The sequence below is a fragment of the Gobio gobio genome (genome assembly GCF_949357685.1).
Source record: "Gobio gobio genome assembly, chromosome: 25".
Taxonomy (NCBI): domain Eukaryota; kingdom Metazoa; phylum Chordata; class Actinopteri; order Cypriniformes; family Gobionidae; genus Gobio; species Gobio gobio.
The window spans coordinates 33280962-33300758 of record NC_137121.1 but is presented as its reverse complement, the minus strand read 5'-3'; the positions used below and the strand labels follow the sequence as shown (position 1 = coordinate 33300758).

The 19797-nt window shown below is 41.6% G+C and overlaps 1 protein-coding gene across 5 annotated transcripts in view; it reads right to left on the bottom strand.

The window, feature by feature from the left end:
* Positions 1-19797, bottom strand: part of ano3 (anoctamin 3) — a 168676-nt gene that overhangs the window by 21237 nt on the left and 127642 nt on the right. For all 5 annotated transcript variants that reach the window (XM_079809773.1, XM_079809774.1, XM_079809772.1 and 2 more), the window contains 5 exons: positions 16591-16755; positions 14640-14676; positions 14380-14491; positions 9660-9717; positions 9223-9320 (listed from right to left, as the gene is read on the bottom strand). In XM_079809773.1, coding sequence (XP_079665899.1) covers positions 9223-9320; positions 9660-9717; positions 14380-14491; positions 14640-14676; positions 16591-16755 — 470 coding nt within the window. The remainder of the gene's footprint in view (positions 1-9222; positions 9321-9659; positions 9718-14379; positions 14492-14639; positions 14677-16590; positions 16756-19797) is intronic.

The following is a 19797-nucleotide window of genomic DNA, read 5'->3' as shown; positions in this document are numbered from 1 at the left end:
GTCTGCATTTTCCAATTTGCTAAGTTTCCAAGAATCCATAAAGCCAAGTTCAAGGGTCCAGTATACCTCTAATATAACAACCTTATGTCAGCTTTAATGCATTCTCTGTGGTGGCCGTATACGCACAGTGAAATGGGCTGATGGAGCAATATGGCTGTGTGCATTGGGCTGATAAAAAGTGCTCAATTTTGGATTTGGTTAGAGCAGTTTGTCAAGTCCGAGGAAGAATCCAGCTACTTATTCATTTGTCATTTTTGACGCATGAGCCTCCCTTTATATCTAAAGTCTCCTTTATGCCTCCCTTTATATCTAAAGTCCTAAAGGCCTTTATGACTCTGCTCGCAATAAACGCTGTTAGAACTGAATGAAGAAAATAAGCATTTCTCTGTCGCCTGTAAGGATGCGTTAAATCCAACAAAGTTGTTTAACCCTATGGTGCTCTTTGGTCATTTTTGACCGAAATTTTTTTTGTTTTGAAATTTTAAAAATCACTGCTTCATCAGAATGATATGAAACTTGGTGACTTTTCTAGCATTAGGTATGTAAACACACAAAACAATTGAGAGCATGATTTGAGCATGCTAAGTGGTCGTAAAAAAAAATACTCCCACTTGTGCTCTTCGGTCAAAAATGACCCCCATAGGAAATGAATGGGAAATCTGCAAAAACACAAATTCACAGAAAAAATCTATATTTCTAACAACAACAAAAAATATCTAAAACTTTATAATAAACAGTCTTTGAGATTTTTTAAATATATATTCAAATCTATCAACAAAAAAAAAAAAAAACATTAAATGTGTTCAAAACAGAACTAGGGAATTCTCAAGCCTCTCCATAGACCTCTAGTGGTTACACACATGGCAGTCCTTCCAGAAAAATGCGCCTTTTTTTTGTGATTGTTGCGGGCAAAAATCCTTGATTATGCGGCACGTTTTCTTAAAAAATGCGATGAAAAATGCGGGATATTTATGCAATTTTATGCGATAAAATTGCGGGAACTTGCAAAAACTGCGGTTTGATGAGAAAGAGAAAAAAAGCACTACATCACAGAAAGTGCTGGAATATTTAAGTTCTCATCTTGTTTTATTGAAGACCTTAAAGAGCACCTATCATGGAATTTTGAAATTTACCTTTCATGTAGTGTGTAACATAGATCTAAGTGAACAAAAACATCCTGTGATAGCTTGAAATATGACAGTGCACCGTATATATAGTTATTTTCTTTCAAAAGTAAGAGTCGACTCGGAGTCATTTTTAAGAATCGTTATAAGACCGAAGCTTTTTCTCTGACTAGATGACGTCAACTTGTCAAATTATTTGAATACGATACGCCCACTTATTGCGCTCCAAGACGCCAGTGAAAACTAGAAAACATCATGGCGACGAGACGCCAGTGAAAACTAGAAAACATCATGGCCACGAGACGCTGTGTTCTGAAGTGCGGTAACGGACCAATCACCGCAGATTAGCGTCACGTAAAGGCGGGGTTTTGAAAAGCGAATCACTAAAGGAATCATTTGAGAATCGCTGTCAAAACAGGTAAAAATAAATGCATATTATAAGAAAACTAAAGTCTTTTTTGTCATTGCATGCATGCAAAACTGTTGTTGGGGACTTCTAAAACAATATTTGGAACATTTTAAATGCCATGATAGGTGCTCTTTAATAATGGCTCAAATTTACAAAACATTTAGTCAATCAAGTTCTGTAGCTTTACAAAAGGAATATGCTACAACTTCTGAAAAAATTAATAAATAACTTCCTGTTTTACAGATGTCGCTATACAAAACAGACATTTGAGTGCTTCCAATGCACAAAGTGCAATCTCTTAAAGGGTTAGTTCACCTAAAAATGAAAATTCTGTCATTAATGACTTCCCTTTATGTTGTTGGAGACAAATTAAGATATTTTAGTTGAATTCCGATGGCTCAGAAAGGCCTCCATTGGCACAATGTACACTCTCAAGACCCATAAAAGGTAGCCTACTAAAGACGTCGTTACAAAGTCCATCTCATTACAGTGGTTCTACAATAACTTTATGAAGCGACGATAATAGTTATTGTGTGCAAAAAAAACTAAATAACGACTTATATAGTGATGACTGATTTCAAAACACAGCATCATGATGCTATGAATCATCGAGTCGATTCATGATTCGGATCGCGTGTCAAACTGCTGAAATATGTGACTTTGGCGATCCAACCCGCTGAATCGACTCATTGATTCATAACGCTTCAAACCGCTGAATCAACTCATTGATTCATAACGCTTCAAACCGCTGAATCAACTCATTGATTCATAACGCTTCAAACCGCTGAATCGACTCATTGATTCATAGCGCTTCAAAGCTTCATGATGCTGTGTTTTGAAATCAGTCAGCACACAGGGAAACTGCTTTGCTCTTTTGCTGTTATTTTTGTTGGCCAATGGGAGTTTGTGCTTCATCATGGTTTCACCGGTATCTATGGTTTCTCCACGGGGTTTGAAGCTTTTCGATGACGTTCGCGTCGGGTAATCACGTCACTTCAAAACGTTCCCATGGCAATAGGCGGAAATGGCGGCTCTTGTGTGAAGTAAACGAAATTTTTTCAACTTTCTGCTAATATATATGACTTTTTTTGCAACGAAAATGTGGGGATTATGAAATCATGATAGCCCCGCATATTTTGCACGCGGAAATAGGCAATTTATGCGGCGAAAGTGCGGCGTATTTGAAAAAATGCGGCCCCCGCATGAATATGCGGACTTTGGCTGATTATGCGTTAAATCACGCGATCGCATAATCGCGTTTTTCTGGAGGGACTGACATGGTTGCATGATTCCTTAAATAATTCCAAAAGAGGGCGCTAATCTGCCTTCAAAAAAAAATATTTTGAAGGCCTAGTCTCTATTTTAACATGAAATACTGCAATAATAAAAATAAAAAAATAAAAAAAAATAACAAAAAATAAAAATGGTATATTTTTCAATGGCAAAAATAGACCATAATTAATGCATACATATAAAAAAATACCATCAAATCATCTCAAAATACAAAATTAAAAAGAAAAAATATTATTCAAGAAAAATAAATTGCATTGGTTTTACTGGGGTGGAGGAAGTTACATTTCCCTTTCGAAAGGGAACTCTCGCTGCGTCTAGCTGACGCTATGGGGAACGCCCTCGGCGTGACTGGTGTCTGAAGCTACTATCGAATCACGGCAAAGTCTTTGACCGACGTCAGCCCATGACGTCATCAACGTGCGACCCGGAAGTATAAAAGGGCGCCGTGCCAACACATACACATCTTTCTCGTCTTCAGGGACTGTCTGTTTGAACTGCTATACGAGTTAAGGTAAAACAAATTCAATTGTTAATACACACGAGTGTGTATTTACTGCCTGGGATCAAGAGCATGCACAGTCAAGTTCATTTGAAGTTGTTTGTGTGTGAGTGTGAGCGGTTTTCAATCTGAGATCGCTCCACTCTAGTCTGGCTTTTTTCCTGAGGGAAGAAAGTTTGGCATCTGGGACTGGATGATGCTGTCCCGCGCAAGCTGAGGCTGAGCGTTGGCATACATCATGGGTTCTCAGATGCAGCTCGCCGATCGTTGCGACGATCTGGCGGTTAACGAGACTAAACAGCAAGTGCTCTTAGGGATGGCTGGTGAGAGTGGTATGAATCCTCTCAGCCACCCTGACCGTGTATGCTGAGCTGATGAATGTTATGGAACGTACTGCAGGCAGGCTGCGGCTGCCATGTTGGCGCGTTAGAGGAGAGATCGCTCGTGGTAGATTGCACGATCGTTTTCTCCTTGGCCATAAACCATCAGCTCAGATGAGCCTTCCATTCCTTCTTGATCTTCTTACAGAGATCGAGAGGGCATGGAAGAATCCATATTCGACCCAATATTCATCAGCATCAGCGTTTAACTTCGCTGATGTCGAGGGGATAGGGGAATATGGATATGTGTTGAGGCTACCGACTGGCGAGGAAAGTTTGCGGACTTTTCTCGCGTTTCATGGGCATCAACACTGAGAGCTCAAACTGTGCTTTAATGGCAGGGGCATACACGGCAGCGGGTCAGGCTGGTGCTGCTTTTCACACCATGGCGGTGTTTCAGGCGTACCAGGCGGACCTGCTGGAGGATCTCGACCAGGGGGCTGGGCTGTCCCCTGAGGCGGTTGCTGAGCTGCGCCGCACCACAGATCTTGCTCTCCGGGCCACCAAGCAGACTGCTGATGCCATCGGCCGCTCTATGGCGGCTATGGTGGTCACGGAGAGGCATCTGTGGCTGAGCCTGGCTGATATCGGGGAGAAAGAGAAAGGCTTTCTCCTCGATTCGCCGGTTTCGCCGACTGAATTTTTCGGCACCTCCGTTGAGGCGGGGGTTGGAAAGTTCAGGGAGGCGAAGGCGCGTTCAGCGGCATTTAAGACATGCATACCGCTGAGATCCGCGCCCCCACCCAGGCAGGCGGGACCTGGTCCTTCACGGTCTGAGGACCGTAGGCAGGACCAGAGGGCTAGCGTCTCCTCTCGTGCCCCCCCCTCCGTGGAGGAGCAGGGCACAGAGGAGATGGGATTCCCGGGGGGAAAAAGGATCTGAGGGAGGTGATCCAGGACCAACGCTCTCGGCGTTGGTGATGGATCACTTCCCTTGAGGGCGGTTACATCCTAGCCCTCTCCTTTTTCCTTTTTAATGTCTTTTAATGATTTTTTACCCAGGCACTTCTTACATCAGGCCTGAGGCGGGCCCATGATGAGTAGAACTATGTTCTGACGGCCCGCCCGGACCTGCTCAGTGAGAACGCCCCTTTCAGGCATTCAAGGGCGGTAGAACATGGTGGTGAGAACCGCACAATGAGTCTTCGCTCAGCATGCCGCAGGTGAGAGTGGTCATTTTTGTGTATTACACTAAAAATATGTATTTCTTACAGACCCCAGGTTTCCTGTATAGAGTTGGGTATTCATCAACGACTGAACGCTGAGGCGTCAGTTGGGATGTGGATGAAGGAGGCGCGTTGCTGAGGCACCGCCACCGTTTGTAATATGTACCACTTAGATCGGAGGCTCTAGTAAGGCAGGTGCCAATGCTGAGGCATCAAGGTACTGCTAGCCTAGCTGGCTATCAGGTTAAAAAGGGGCAAATACGCTCTCCTGAAGGTCGGCTGTCAATTGTAGGCCTCAGTAGGCCTCTTGAACAAGGCGCGTTTTCAGTTGGAAGGCCTCAACCAGGCCTCACTGGAGGTATGTACCGATGTGCGCATCGGGACAGCTAGCCTGGCGGCTATCAGGTTGTAGGCCTCATCAGGCCTCCCTGAAGGCCCGCTGTTAGTTGTAAGGCCTTATTAGGCCTCCCTGAGGGTGAGCTCTCAGGTTGTGATCACTACCAGAGGCAGGTTGTAGGCCTCATCAGGCCTCCCTGAAGGCCTGCTGTTAACTCTAAGACCTTACTAGGCCTTTCTGAGGGTGAGCTCCCAGATTGTGGTCACTCCCAGAGGCAGGTTGTAGGCCTCATCAGGCCTCCCTGAAGACCTGCTGTTAAATTCTAAGGTAGTAGGCCCCATCAGGCCTCCCTAAGGTGTTCCTGGGATCCAGTCATCTAAAACAGTTAAGCACGAATTGCAAACAGGTAGCAGGCCTCTCCAGGCCTCCCTAAAGGCTGATTATCTGGTAGTAGGCCTCAATAGGCCTCCCTTGAGAGCGAGTTCCTTAATCAGGATGCTCGGATAGCCTGCGTAGCTTGACTGTCGACTAGTAGGCCTCAATAGGCCTCCCTGAGGGTGAGCTCCCAGGTTGTGGTCACTCGAACGAGGTAGTAGGCCCCATCAGGCCTCCCTAAGGCGTTCCTGGGATCCAGTCATTTGATACAGTTAGCACGCATTGCAAACAGGTAGCAGGCCTCTCCAGGCCTCCCTAAAGGCTGGTTATCAGGTAATAGGCCTTAATAGGCCTCCCTTGAGGGCGAGTTCCTTAATCAGGATGCTCGAAAAGCCTGCGTAGCTTGACTGTCGGGTAGTAGGCCTCAATAGGCCTCCCGGAGGGTGAGCTCCCAGATTGTGGTCACTCGAACAAGGTAGTAGGCCCCATCAGGCCTCCCTAATGTGTTCTTGGGACCCAGTCATTTGAAACAGTTAGCACGTATTGCAAACAGGTAGTAGGCCTCTCCAGGCCTCCCTGAAGGCTGCTTATCAGGTAGTAGGCCTTAATAGGCCTCCCTTGAGGGCGAGTTCCTTAATCAGGATGCTCGAAAAGCCTGCGTAGCTTGACTGTCGAGTCCCAGATGGTGGTCACTCGAACGAGGTAGTAGGCCCCATCAGGCCTCCCTGAGGTGTTCCTGGGACCCAGTCATTTAGCACGTATTGCAATCAGGTAGTAGGCCTCTCCAGGCCTCCCTAAAGGCTGGTTATCAGGTAGTAGGCCTTAAATAGGCCTCCCTTGAGGACGGGTTCCTTAAACAGGATGCCCGACTAGCCTGCGTAGCTTGACTGTCAAGTAGTAGGCCTCCATAGGCCTCCTTGAGAAAACAAGGGTAACCTCAGCAGGCGGTATTGCTGTCAGGTAGTAGGCCTCACTAAGGCCTCCCTGAGGACGGAGTCCCGAGCCTGGATGCTTGGGTTTCCAGCATGGCTTGCGGTTAGGTAGTAGGCCTCTATAGGCCTCCCTGGAATACCCGCTATCAAGTAGTAGGCCCACAGGGCCTCCTTGAAGTTGAAGTTCCTGAGCTAGGCACTTTGATTACCAGTTCTCTGTGAGAAATTGTGGTAGTTGGGCCTACAGCTGGAGGTTACTCGCCAGGCAGGCTCGGCTGCTCCCCTCAATGAGGGTCGTCTATGAGTGCTCAGCCGCCTGAGCCTGGTCAGACGGTCGTAGGCCTCTCATGAGGCCTCCCTGTTAGATCAGTCATTAAGGCCCTTTCGGCCTCCCTACTGCTTTGAAACACAAGCACCTGGTAGATCCTTGATTTGAGCAGGCAGACTCCCCTCGATAGCAAGGGTTAAAAAAGCACTACGCTGAGTGTTGCTCTCTTGGATAACCCGTCTCTGAGTTCCGGGCTAAGTAAGACTGCCTGTGTTTCAGTCCCTTAGCTTGGACGCCCCTTGGGCACCATCCAGAGGCTCTGTTTGAACAGACAGGGTTGGCTAAACCGAAGTGTCCATAACACTTAGGGCACCAGGTCAGGCCTCCCTGGTGGCACTCGGGAGAACATTTCCCGAGTAGTGACTGGCTGGGGTTCCTTCGGGTCCCCTAGCCACATTCCCTTGAAGGGACCCCTTCTTTGGAAGTAGTGGTCCCGGGCCTTCGAGCTGTCTAGATGGAACTCCACGCAGTGCGTTAGGGTTCCGTTTAGTTGTATAGCTTGGGCTATGACCGTAGGGAGTGCTGTCACTGTCAGCCCAGGACCTGAGGGGGAATCGCTCAGGTTTTTCTATGAATTACTTGAGTTGACAGTTGTCACTGCCAATGGGCAGACACTCCCCTCAGCATGGCGGCGTTGGTATATCGTTCCCCATAGCGTCAGCTAGACGCAGCGAGAGTTCCCTTTCGAAAGGGAACGTCTAAGGTTACGTATGTAACCTCTGTTCCCTGAGAACAGGGAACGAGCGCTGCGTCGCGTTGCCATGCTTCAGGGCCTATCTGCCATACAGTCCCTTCAGACGAGAAGATGTGTATGTGTTGGCACGGCGCCCTTTTATACTTCCGGGTCGCACGTTGATGACGTCATGGGCTGACGTCGGTCAAAGACTTTGCCGTGATTCGATAGTAGCTTCAGACACCAGTCACGCCGAGGGCGTTCCCCATAGCGTCAGCTAGACGCAGCGCTCGTTCCCTGTTCTCAGGGAACAGAGGTTACATACGTAACCTTAGACGTTTTAGGTGTCTGGTCACTTCTGACCGGGAAGACAACCAATGCAACCCCTAAACGAAGAGCACCAGAGGGTTAATAAAGTAAATACGAAATTTACATTTTACTGTTCTAATAATTTTTATATTGGACAATATACTTCCCTAACAAAATCCAAATTTGTATAATTTTTACTGTACCAATGTTTTTTCATGAGCCAATAAATTTGGCATATGATAATGCACACTCTGCCCATTCAGTGGCGTTATTTCTCGGCCGCCACAGAGTAAAATTCACCAAATTGGCCTTGAAATATGACGCACTGCCCTAACAAAAGCACTTTTTACTGTATTAGCCTTTTTTATGGACTCTTGAACTTGGCAAATAGGGCAATGCAAACAGCATTATTGAGCCATCAGCCAATTCATGGCGCGGTTTTACTCGGCCGTCACAGAGAATGCTTTGTAGCGGACATAAAACCATAATATTAGAGGTATACTGCCCTGACGAAATCCTAATGTTTATCATTTTTAAATGCACACAGGGCCCATTTCATGGCGAGATTTCTCGGCCGCCACAGAGTTAAATTCATTAAAGTGGACATAAGGCCTTGAAATATGACGCACTGCCCTAAAGAAAGCCACCTTTTGAGCACTTTTTACTATATCAGTCACAGAGAATGTTTTAAAGCATATAAAACCGTAAAATATTAGAGGTACACTGCCCTAACAAAAGCCACATTTTGACCAAATAGATCTTTATTAATTCATGTGCATCCATACTCTCCTTTTTCTTCAAAGCCAAAATGAACGCAAAATGTACAAATGTTATACAATGGAATTATGTTATAGACAGTTTTGTTTTAGTACAAATTGTAACGTGATGTGTGCAGGCAAAATAAAAAAATCCTGTGAAAACTTTCTTTTGCGCATGCAAAACTATATTATATATAGTCTAGTATATTTTTTATTTCGCAAATGTCCCTTTAGGGGCTCTGGAGATTTATACTAATGGTTAATTTAAAATAGACATTAAATATTATTATTATTATTTATTTTTTCCCCCTTTTTTCTTTTTAATGTCTCAACCAAGCTAGTTTTCTCAAGGGCCCTTTTCACCAAAAAATGCACAGGACATTCTGATTTATTATATTAGATGAGTCATTTTGTGGCATAAGGACAAATATTGTTTGAAATGAGTAAGTAATTTTGCTAGCTTAGGTTTTTTTTTAGAATCTGCAGAATAAGCCACTGCAGATTAGATGCATATAAATAAGAAGCGGCTTGAAATTTAGAACACGGAACTGTGAAAGGCATTTTCCCAATGTTTGAAACCATTGAACTATCTCGTCTGGGTGTTTTAAGAGGCGTACCCCACTGATGCCACATACTCACGGGTATCCCAGCTCCATGAAGTTGTTCCAGATCTGTTTCAACACCATGATCACTCCCATTTGTAGGCACAAGTCGATCAGACAACCACTGGGATGACACTAAGGGGAAAAAGGCACAAACATTGGTTTCAACATCATTTAAAAGAATAAAAGATTTGACAAGATCACTTTTAAAATTGTACTTAAGTCTGTTCAAAACTACAAGGGTGGCTTTGATTTGTTACATGATTTGCCCAGACAGTACACTAGTGTTACGAACAGCCACAGTTGTTGTGTTGAGGCAATTATGAGAAATCTGCACTGAACAATAACCATTTTTATTTCAATCTCATGGGAGTTGCATAACTGAGGCAGATATTTGATAGGAGGATGTTGATCATGCTGAAAGGCAATAATAACCAAGTGTGAGAGGACTCATTACAGCCTCATCTCACTCACCTCCTCCATCCTCCACCGGTTAAACAGCTTATTATAGTCACCCGGCCTGCCAGCAAACCTGTGGAATACACACAAACACAATACACGCACATCACAATAACACGTATAAGAAATTAGCATTGAAATTCAATTAGACACTCTATCATGGGGGAGGTTTTTGTGTTTGCATGTGTGCTTCCGGCAACGGTGGAAATATCTAGTTCCTGTATGCATTAGGCAAACGGGCAACAATGATGTGTTGATGAGTTGATTTAATCCGTGTTTTAATATGCTCCCGTTCATTAGTAACAGCCCTACTGTGGTATTTAATTTGAATTCTTGTACAAATTTTCTTATATAGGTAAAAATGCCCCCGGATATCTATTTAAAGGGATAGTTCACCCAGAAATGAAAATTCTGTCATCATTTACTCACCCTCAAGGTGTTCAAAACCTCTATGAGTTTCTTCATTCTGCTGAACACAAAAGAAGATATTTTGAAAAATTTTTGTAACAAAGCAGAAAGAGCAACCATTGACTACCATAGTATTTTTCTCCCTTCTATGGTAGTCAATGGTTGCTCTATCTGCTTGGTTACAAACATTCTTCAAAATATCTTCTTTTGTGTTCAGCAGAACAAAGACACTCATACAGGTTTTGAACACCTTGAGGGTGAGTAAATGATGACAGAATTTTCATTTTTGGGTGAACTATCTCTTTAAGGTGGCAAATATTCCCCTTAATAATCACCATAATAAGTTAATTTCTGTCACGGTTGTGAACTGACCACCTTAATATGAATAATAATAAAGTCTTTGTGAGTCAGCTGTCCACAACAGGCCTAACCCAGCCATGGTACCAGCACAACGCAAAACATCATCTAATTATTGACATTATATCAACAAAATCTTTGAAAATATTGAGATATAATTTTTTGTCAATATTGCACACCCCTAATGTACAGTAGAATTGTTTCTTAATTAATTCTTCAGGTCTTAAAAAGGTCTTAAAGGTGCACTATGTAAACTTTTTTCAGTAAATTATCCAAAAACCACTAGGCCAGTGTTATATATTTTGTTCAGTTGAGTACTTACAGTATCCCAAATGTTTCCAACTATTTATAAATAAATTTTACCCGAGGAACCGGGACGTGTGAGGGAGTCGCCTGTCGATGACATCATATCTGCGTTCCCCTCGGTTTCCGGTTTTATTCTGCAGAAACGCTTTACTCTCACTGCAGTGAACAAGTGTCATAGCAGCCGCCGAGAGAACACACAGAGTAACGTCATCACATCATTAACACACTCAGATGTGTCTAATATGATCAACAGAGCTGCGTTACCTCACACTCATGACCGGAAAAGCGGAACGCGGCGACTGTGGCATAATAAAAGTCCCGCTGCTTTTAGTTTATAGTTAATAGTTTTTATTTTATTATCGTTTTCAATTTTGCTTTAAATTTCAGTTTAGTTTTAGTTAGTTTTATAAATTGTTTTGCTAGTTTTAGTTTAGTTTTTATTTTGTAAACACATTTCTATTTAGTTTTTATATATTTCGTTTTAGTAATTATAGTTTAGCAGAGTTACCAGAACGCAGTGTAGAGACCAAATCAATATTTTTAATTTCAGCAAAGTTTAATGTTTGCACAGATTAGAGTTCTTATGCAGACATCTTAATAATAAAAATAAAATAATGGAATACAGATTGTTTTATTTAATGCCATGTCAGCATCTAAGGCTATATTCATGGCAAAAATTAAATTACAAAAATACAAATATCATATATATTCAATAAAACCAAGCAAACAAACACATATTATACAAGTATGTCATACGTATAAAGTCATATTATAAAAGATTTTTTAAATCAACTTATGATTAAAAAAAATCCAAAACCTTTTCATTTATAATCTTACTAAATAAATCCTTAAAGTGAAATAACTTGATAAAAGAGCATTCTTGTTTTTAACCCAGGACAGTCCAACAAAACATGTTTAACAGAGAGGGGAATCTACAAAACATAAATAAAGTTGGGTCTTTACCTTTAAGCAAAAAAGATTGAGTCAAACTATGAGCTATTCGGCAAACAATGGTCTGAGATTGAACAAGGAACCAAATAAATGCAACGTAAAAATATAAAAGTAAAAACGATAAATTCCAGACAATCTCATTAAAGATTAAATATTATTAAACAATTATAAGCTTATTTTAATTTCTTCAGTAGTACAATGTCTAGCAGTGTGACCACTAAAGTCATCTGACTACAGCCAACACAAACTGTTGTGAAGACAGTGTGATTAAATAATGAAGTGTGTGTGTGTGTGTGTGTGTGTGGGCATGTTTTTGTGAAATATCAGGACACAAATGTGTATAATGACATGGGTATGACATCGGTATTACAAAAAAAGGGTGAAATATGAGGACGTTCCCCATGTCCTCACTTTTCAAAATGCTTATAAATCATACAGAAAAAGGTTTTTTTCACAGAAAGTGAACTGCACAGTCTCCTGTGATGGGTAGGTTTAGGGGTAGGGGCAGTGTAAGGGGATAGAAAATACGGTTTGTACGGTATAAAAACCATTACGCCTTCAGAATGTCCCCACATTTCACAAACCCCCCCCCCTGTGTGTGTGTGTGTGTGTGTGTGTGTGTGTGTGTGTGTGCGTGTGTGTGTGTGTGTGATGGGTAGGTTTAGGGGTAGGGGCAGTGTAAGGGGATAGAAAATACGGTTTGTACGGTATAAAAACCATTACGCCTTCAGAATGTCCCCACATTTCACAAACCCCCCCCCCTGTGTGTGTGTGTGTGTGTGTGTGTGTGTGTGTGTGTGTGTGTGCGTGTGTGTGTGTGTGTGATGGGTAGGTTTAGGGGTAGGGGCAGTGTAAGGGGATAGAAAATACGGTTTGTACGGTATAAAAACCATTACGCCTTCAGAATGTCCCCACATTTCACAAACCCCCCCCCCCTGTGTGTGTGTGTGTGTGTGTGTGTGTGTGTCCTGGAATTCCCTATGTTGCGGGGAAATGTCTCCACACGGATAATAATATTATTAGTAGTAAATGATTTGTAACAACAATGATAAAACCTTTGAGCCTGTCAATATTACACAAACATGAAATCTCAAACACACAGTAGCAACCTGCGTCTCTCGTCGCGTATGAAACGGCGTTTTAAAAGCAGTGAACTCAAGTTCAACGTGAGTCTCGTTACCTTGTGTCATTTCCCATTTCCCTGCCACGAACGCATTCTTTGTGAACAGCCGTTTAGGACTAGCGATGTGTGTTCACTGCTCGCGTTCTGTCACAGGACAGCGGTTCATCTCCTCAATCAACACGCAGTAGCGCCATATACAGACATTCCCTCAAACGCCACGAGTCAGATTTTCCACCAGAGAGCTTATTAATTACGAAAACGAATATTAATTTTTGCTAATTATTATTTTATTTCAGTTAGTTTTTCAGTAAGAGTTGTTCGTTTCGTTTAGTTTTAGTTGTATGATTTTTTTAATTTTATTTCAGTTTACGAAAATGATTTTTACCCAATAGTTTTAGTCTTAGTTTCAGTTTACGAAAATAACCTTGCTTCAGACTACAGTAACGTTAATAATCACATCCATCAACATGATTTCTGCCCGAGTCCTGTCCCGATTCTTTCCCACCGGCTGTGAGCTGAAGACCACATGCCCCAAGACTCTGCGCTCAAACGTGCCGTCATCAAACTACGCCTTAGTTTTGAATAGGCGACCTCTAGTGGACGGAAAAGTTACATAGTGCATCTTTAAAAAGTATTCAATTTTACTTTTAAAACATGTTCAGAAACCCTGTTTTTATAGCCTGGATGCCAACCGAATTTAGCCCCGCCCACAAAATGTTTTGCTCGGGCAATTCGGTCTGGACTCGCTCCATAGAGGAGGAATTATGCCCGAACAGAAACTGTTCGGACCAATGAAATCGTCAGGGCGGGCTTTAGACGATGATGGACAGATGATCAACAGTAACGTAATCATCCACGTCATCGAAGGCTCTTGGGTTGAATTTGCTCTTATCCTAAACGGAGAACTTGTTCGTATATGCATTCACCTTTACTATTTCTCTCAGAAACGATGATCGTGTTGGTAAGTACTCTGTGTATCCTTAAATTATTTTATTACTGCCAAAGATCGTTTACACTCATCTTTTTCTTGTAACGTTACTTAATCATGCGTGCGTGCAGACAGGGTTTCCAAGTGTTTTTGCAATGTCGCGCACAATTGCTACTCAAAACGTTTGGTTGGCAAAATATGTTATTTTGGCAAGGTTGCCTGCTAAAATTCGCATTCCTGGGTTTATATAATCACATAATTGGGGTCGCTTCAACCCGCGGACATGGAGAAAAACACGGACTTGGTAACAGTGCAGTTGAGTTCTGTTGACATTTGACAACTAACTTTACGCGTCGCTCCGTTGCTCTGATTGGTTGTGGGTCTATCCAATTGAGGTCTTTCCTGGCTCGGTTGAAACACGCCCCATAATCAAAGCTCAATGGAGCAGTACCAGACTCAAATTCTGACTAGAATTGAGTATGGCCACGCCAGGCTACTGTTTTTATGCTTTAGTACAGTCAAAAAATGACACACAGCACCAGTAATATAAAATGGGATCAAAATAACAGATCTCAAGTGGTATAGTCAGGGCAAATGGAAGCAGCAACATCAAGTAAACCAAGAACTGAATAATACATCAACTAGTTCAACGAGTTGCTTACCTCCCTAAAAAGAAAGCTATGTAGAAGGTCGAGCTGTTGAGATTGACAAACTGGAAGAGGAACATCTTGAGGGCAAAGCTGTTTTCCCACTCTGACTCTGTCCGTGGGTGTTCTAGATCACAAGAGAAAGCTATGGGAAAATCATTGGGGAAGCACAGCCCTGCGTGCTATAGCCATGAGGGAAGTTTCTCACATGCAGCGTGACGACTGCTTGAATTTCACCCTCAATCAATAGTAAGCGTGACTGAATCAATACTTACCCAGGTTTGTGAGTAGGTAGGCCACTTTCTCATAGACCTGGAAATGGAAATAGTACAATTACAGACAAGGCTGATGCAAAGCTGCATTTCCAATTAAGTTGCAAATTTAGTGGGCATTTCTATTCCATGTGTTCAGGAGACTAAAATTGTCAGATCTGGTGAAATTGGTGCCACATAGAAATGTAAATGAAGATGCATCCACTCAGGAAGTCTTTTATTAAATGTAATAAACGACTTTTGGTTTTGAGGATGAAGACACAACACTCTTACAAAGTTCATGCTTGTTAACAATTGCATTATGTCTTGTTATGAAAATATATTGTCATTCCAAATAGATGGAGACCAACAACATCAACAGCTACCACAATTTCAAGCAACATAAACATGATAGCAGCAGCAAAAATAAGTGATATGAAGGCAAATGCTGTGATATTATTATTATTACTGATAATACTCTACTACACTATATTGCCAAAAGTATTGGGACACCCCTCCACATCATTGAATTCAGGTGTTCAATCACTTCATGGCCACAGGTGTATAAATTAAGCACTCGGCATGCAGACGCTTCTACACACATTTGTGAAAGAATGGGTGAAAGAATAAGTCCATTCGTGACATTTCCTCACTACTAAATATTCCACGCTCAACTGTTAGTGGTGTTATAACAAAGTGGAAGCAATTGGGAACAACAGCAACTCAGCCACGGAGTGAAATCACAGAGCGGGGTCAGCGCATGCTGAGGGTCACAGAAGTTGCCAACTTTCTGCCGAGTCAAGAGCTCCAGACCTCCAAACTTCATGTGGCCTTTAGATGAGCTCAAGAACAGTGTGTAGAGCTTCAGGGAATGGGTTTCAATGGCCGAGCAGCTCATCCAAGCCTTACATCACCAAGTGCAATGCAAAGCGTGGGATGCAGTGGGGTAAAGCGCGCCGCCACTGGACTCTAGAGCAGCGGAGACGTGTTCTCTGGAGTGACCAATCACACTTCTCTGTCTGCCAATCCGATGGACGAGTCTGTGTTTGGCGGTTGCCAGGAGAACGGGACTTGCCTGACTGCATTGTGCCAAGTGTAAAGTTTGGTGGGTGGGGGATTATGGGGTGGGGTTGTTTTTCAGGGGGTTGGGCTTGGCCCCTTAGTTCCAGTGAAAGGAACTCTTAATGCTTCAGCATACCAAGACATGTTGGACAATTTCATGCTCCCAACTTTGTGGGAACAGTTTGGGGATGACCCCTTCCTGTCCCAACATGACTGCACCAGTGCACAAAGCGTCGGTCCATAAAGACATGGATGAGCGAGTTTGGTGTGGAGGAACTTGACTGTCCTGCTTGAGTCCTGACCTCAACCCGATAGGACACCTTTGGGATGAATTAGAGCGGAGACTGAGAGCCAGGCCTTCCCGTCCAACATCAGTGCCTGACCTCACAAATGCGCTTCTAGAAGAATGGTCAAAAATCCCCATAAACACACTCCTAAACCTTGTGGAAAGCCTTCCCAGAAGAGCCGAAGCTGTTAGAGCTGCAAAGGGTGGGCCAACTCCATATTAAACCCTACGGATTAAGAATGGGATGGCATTAAAGTTCATGTGCATGTAAAGGCAGGCGTCCCAAAACTTTTGGCAATAAAGTGTATTATTATGATTTTACTGTGCTATATTCCATGGTATACTTTATGTTACTCCCTTTGTACTATTTCAGGAGAGTGACAATATATCTGCTTACATTTTCACAACGTGTTTCCAGTTTATTGATTTATTTTGTAATATTTTTTTTGCTCAGACTGTCCAAATCATGTTATCAAAGTATGTTTTCACAGAGCCCCCCAAAAATACATTTTTCTCATTTTGTGTGGAATTTTGCACAAACGGTTAGACAATTTTAGTTCTGGGGGACTTTATTGTTTCTCTCTTGGTGGGAAGATGCCTCCAGGACAAGAGAAAAAAAACACTTACCACATTCAGAGACATGATGATCATAAAGTTGATGCAGACTCCAGTGCCTGAGGTGGCGAATTGCCAGTTCTTCTTCACAAACTCCCACTGGAAGGAGGCAAACTTCTCCATGGCAATGAGCCGGAACACCACCACGGCAAACACGGCTGTCAGAACCAGAGAGATCTGGGAGAGAACAAGGTGTCAAACTGGAATATTATAAATAGATGGAGATATATTTGTTTATAAATGTATGGTATGGTTTTGATTTGCATTGTCTTTTAAGTCAAGACCACCAGAGGGAGACAGTTATTTATGTGAGCTAATTTTCACTAACAATAATCAATTTATTTGTTTTCATTTGAAATTTTCTTTAGGGCTACAAAAAAGGGTTGTGAACTGAAAATACTGGAATCCAAATTTTCATGACATTCTGTAATATCTGCATTATTTTGACTGTATAGAGGGAGCACAAGCATAAAATATGTAACATATGGTGCTTATAGCTTACAACTGACGCTTTTAAGTGTAATTATTTTCCCCTGATTAAAACATTTTGCACTGATGTAGTGAACATAAGTAGGCTTTTATGTAATTACAGTGTAACAACAGTTACAGTGTTACAAGAGTAATATACATAAACTACATGTACTTACTATAAGGTGAAGGTTAGGGTTCAGTTTAGGGTTAGTTGCTTGTAATTATACATAAGGGTTTGGTTGAGGGTTAGTTACATGTAATAATGCATAATTTACTGTTATTACTATAGTAAGTACATGTAACACGTGTAACAAGGACCCTGTACAATAAAGGTTTACCGTAAATTCTATATTAGTATCCAATAGAAATGAAAGCGTAAATATCAACAACTACTCAACTGGTGTTCCCATCATGCACTGGGGCGTGAATAATTAAAAAGGTTGATTTTTCGCTGTTTTCCATCTGTATTTACACTGTTTTATCGTTGCTTTTGTTGTCAGGTTTAGTAACTTGCCATTTTGTGACATTTGGAGTTAATTTTCTACAACCCCAAATCAGAAAAAGTTGGGACAGTATGGAAAACGAAAAAAAAGAAAAAAAGAAAGTGATTTCTAAATTTACTTTGACTTGTATTTCATTGCAGACAATATGAACACAAAATATTTCATGTTTTGTCTGGTCAACTTCATGTCATTTGTAAATATGCATCCTTTCCTGTCATTCAGACCTGCAACACATTTAAAAAAAAGTTGGGACAGTAAAGCATTTACCACTTTGTAATGTTGCCATTCCTTTTCACAACACTTAAAAGACGTTTAGGGACTGAAGACACCAAGTGATGAAGTGTTTCAGGTGTAATTTTGTCCCATTCTTCCTGCAAACAAGTCTTAAGGTGGGCAACAGTACGGGGTCTTCGTTGTCGCATTTTGCGCTTCAAAATGCGCCACATATTCTATATTGGAGACAGGTCGGGACTGCAGGCAGGCCAGTCAAGTACCCGTACCCTCTTCCTCCGCAGCCAGGACTTTGTAATGTGTGCAGAATGTGGTTTTGCATTGTCTTGTTGAAATATGCATGGACGTCCCTGGAAAAGATGTCTTCTTGAAGGCAGCATATTATGCTCCAAAATCTCTATGTACTTTTCAGCATTAATGGTGCCTTCACAGAAGTGCAAGTTACCTTTGCCAAGGGCACTGACACAACCCCATACCATGACAGACCCTGGTTTTTGGACTTGTTGCTGGTAACAGTCTGGATGATCCTTTTCTTCTTTGGTCCGGAGCACACGGCGTCCATTACTCCCAAAAAATACCTCAAATACTGATTAATCTGACCACAGTACACGTTTCCACTGTGTGATGGTCCATCCCAGATGCCTCCGAGCCCAGAGAAGTCGACGGCGCTTCTGGACACTGTTAACATAGGGCTTCCTTTTGGCACAGTACAGTTTTAACTGGCATTTGTGGATGTAACTACGTATTGTGGTACTTGACAAAGGTTTGCCAAAGTAGTCCTGAGCCCATGTGGTGATATCGCTTATAGATGAATGACGATTCTTGATGCAGTGCCGCCTGAGGGATCGGAGATCACGGTTGTTCAGCTTAGGCTTGCGCCCTTGACCTTTACGCACTGAAATTGCTCCAGATTCCTTGAATCTTTTAATTATGTAATGCACTGTTGAATATGAAATATCCAAATCTCTTCCTATCTTTCTTTGAGGAACATTGTTTTTAAACATTTCAATAATTTTCTCACGTATTTGTTGGCAAACTGGCGATCCTCGGCCCATCTTTGCTCCTAAAGGATTAGACCTTTCTTGGATGCTAATTTTGTACCAAATCATAATTACAATCACCTGTTGACATCACCTGTTTCAAATCACATCATTATTTAACCATTTTACCTCATTACTAGCCCTAAATTGCTCCTGTCCCAACTTTTTTTTAAATGTGTTGCAGGTCTGAATGACAGGAAAGGATGCATATTTACAAATGACATGAAGTTGACCAGACAAAACATGAAATATTTTGTGTTCATATTGTTTGCAATGAAATACAAGTCAAAGTAAATTTAGAAAGCACGTCTTTTTTTTATTTATTTGCGTTTTCCATACTGTCCCAACTTTTTCTGATTTGGGGTTGTACTCAAAATGACACATTCACACTCAAAAGCGATCCATCCAATGTTACGTCACTGTGTATTGAGTACCAAGTATTGAGATCAGGTGTTCGGGTGGAGACTGAGTTTACTATTATGTAGATATATGGTGTCTACACAATCTCTATTGTGTTCTTTACTAAGATGTTTCTGAGTAAAGCATACACTTTAAAAGTGTGGTTTAATTCACTTTTATATTGTTTGAGTAAAAAGCATTTGAAACTTCAACTTAGTAGAAATAGAAATTCCATATGTGTAACTTAAAATATGTGTGCAAAAACATTAATAAATAAAAGTAAATTTCATTTTTTTTGTTAAGAGTGTTGTGAAAAATAAATAAAATAAACAATACATCAACTCATAAAACACCAGTCATGGCACAAATCTAGCAGCGTCGTGCCCACTCAACACAATCCTCTAAATCACTCAATTACACAAGAATTATAATAAACATCATCAAAACCAAAACCTAATTTTTTAAAATTTGTAAAATCTTGTTTAATAATTTGTTAAACCAAATTTTTTATAATATTTATAATATAATTTATTATAATTTAATCTTAAATAAATAAATATAGTTTTATATAAATA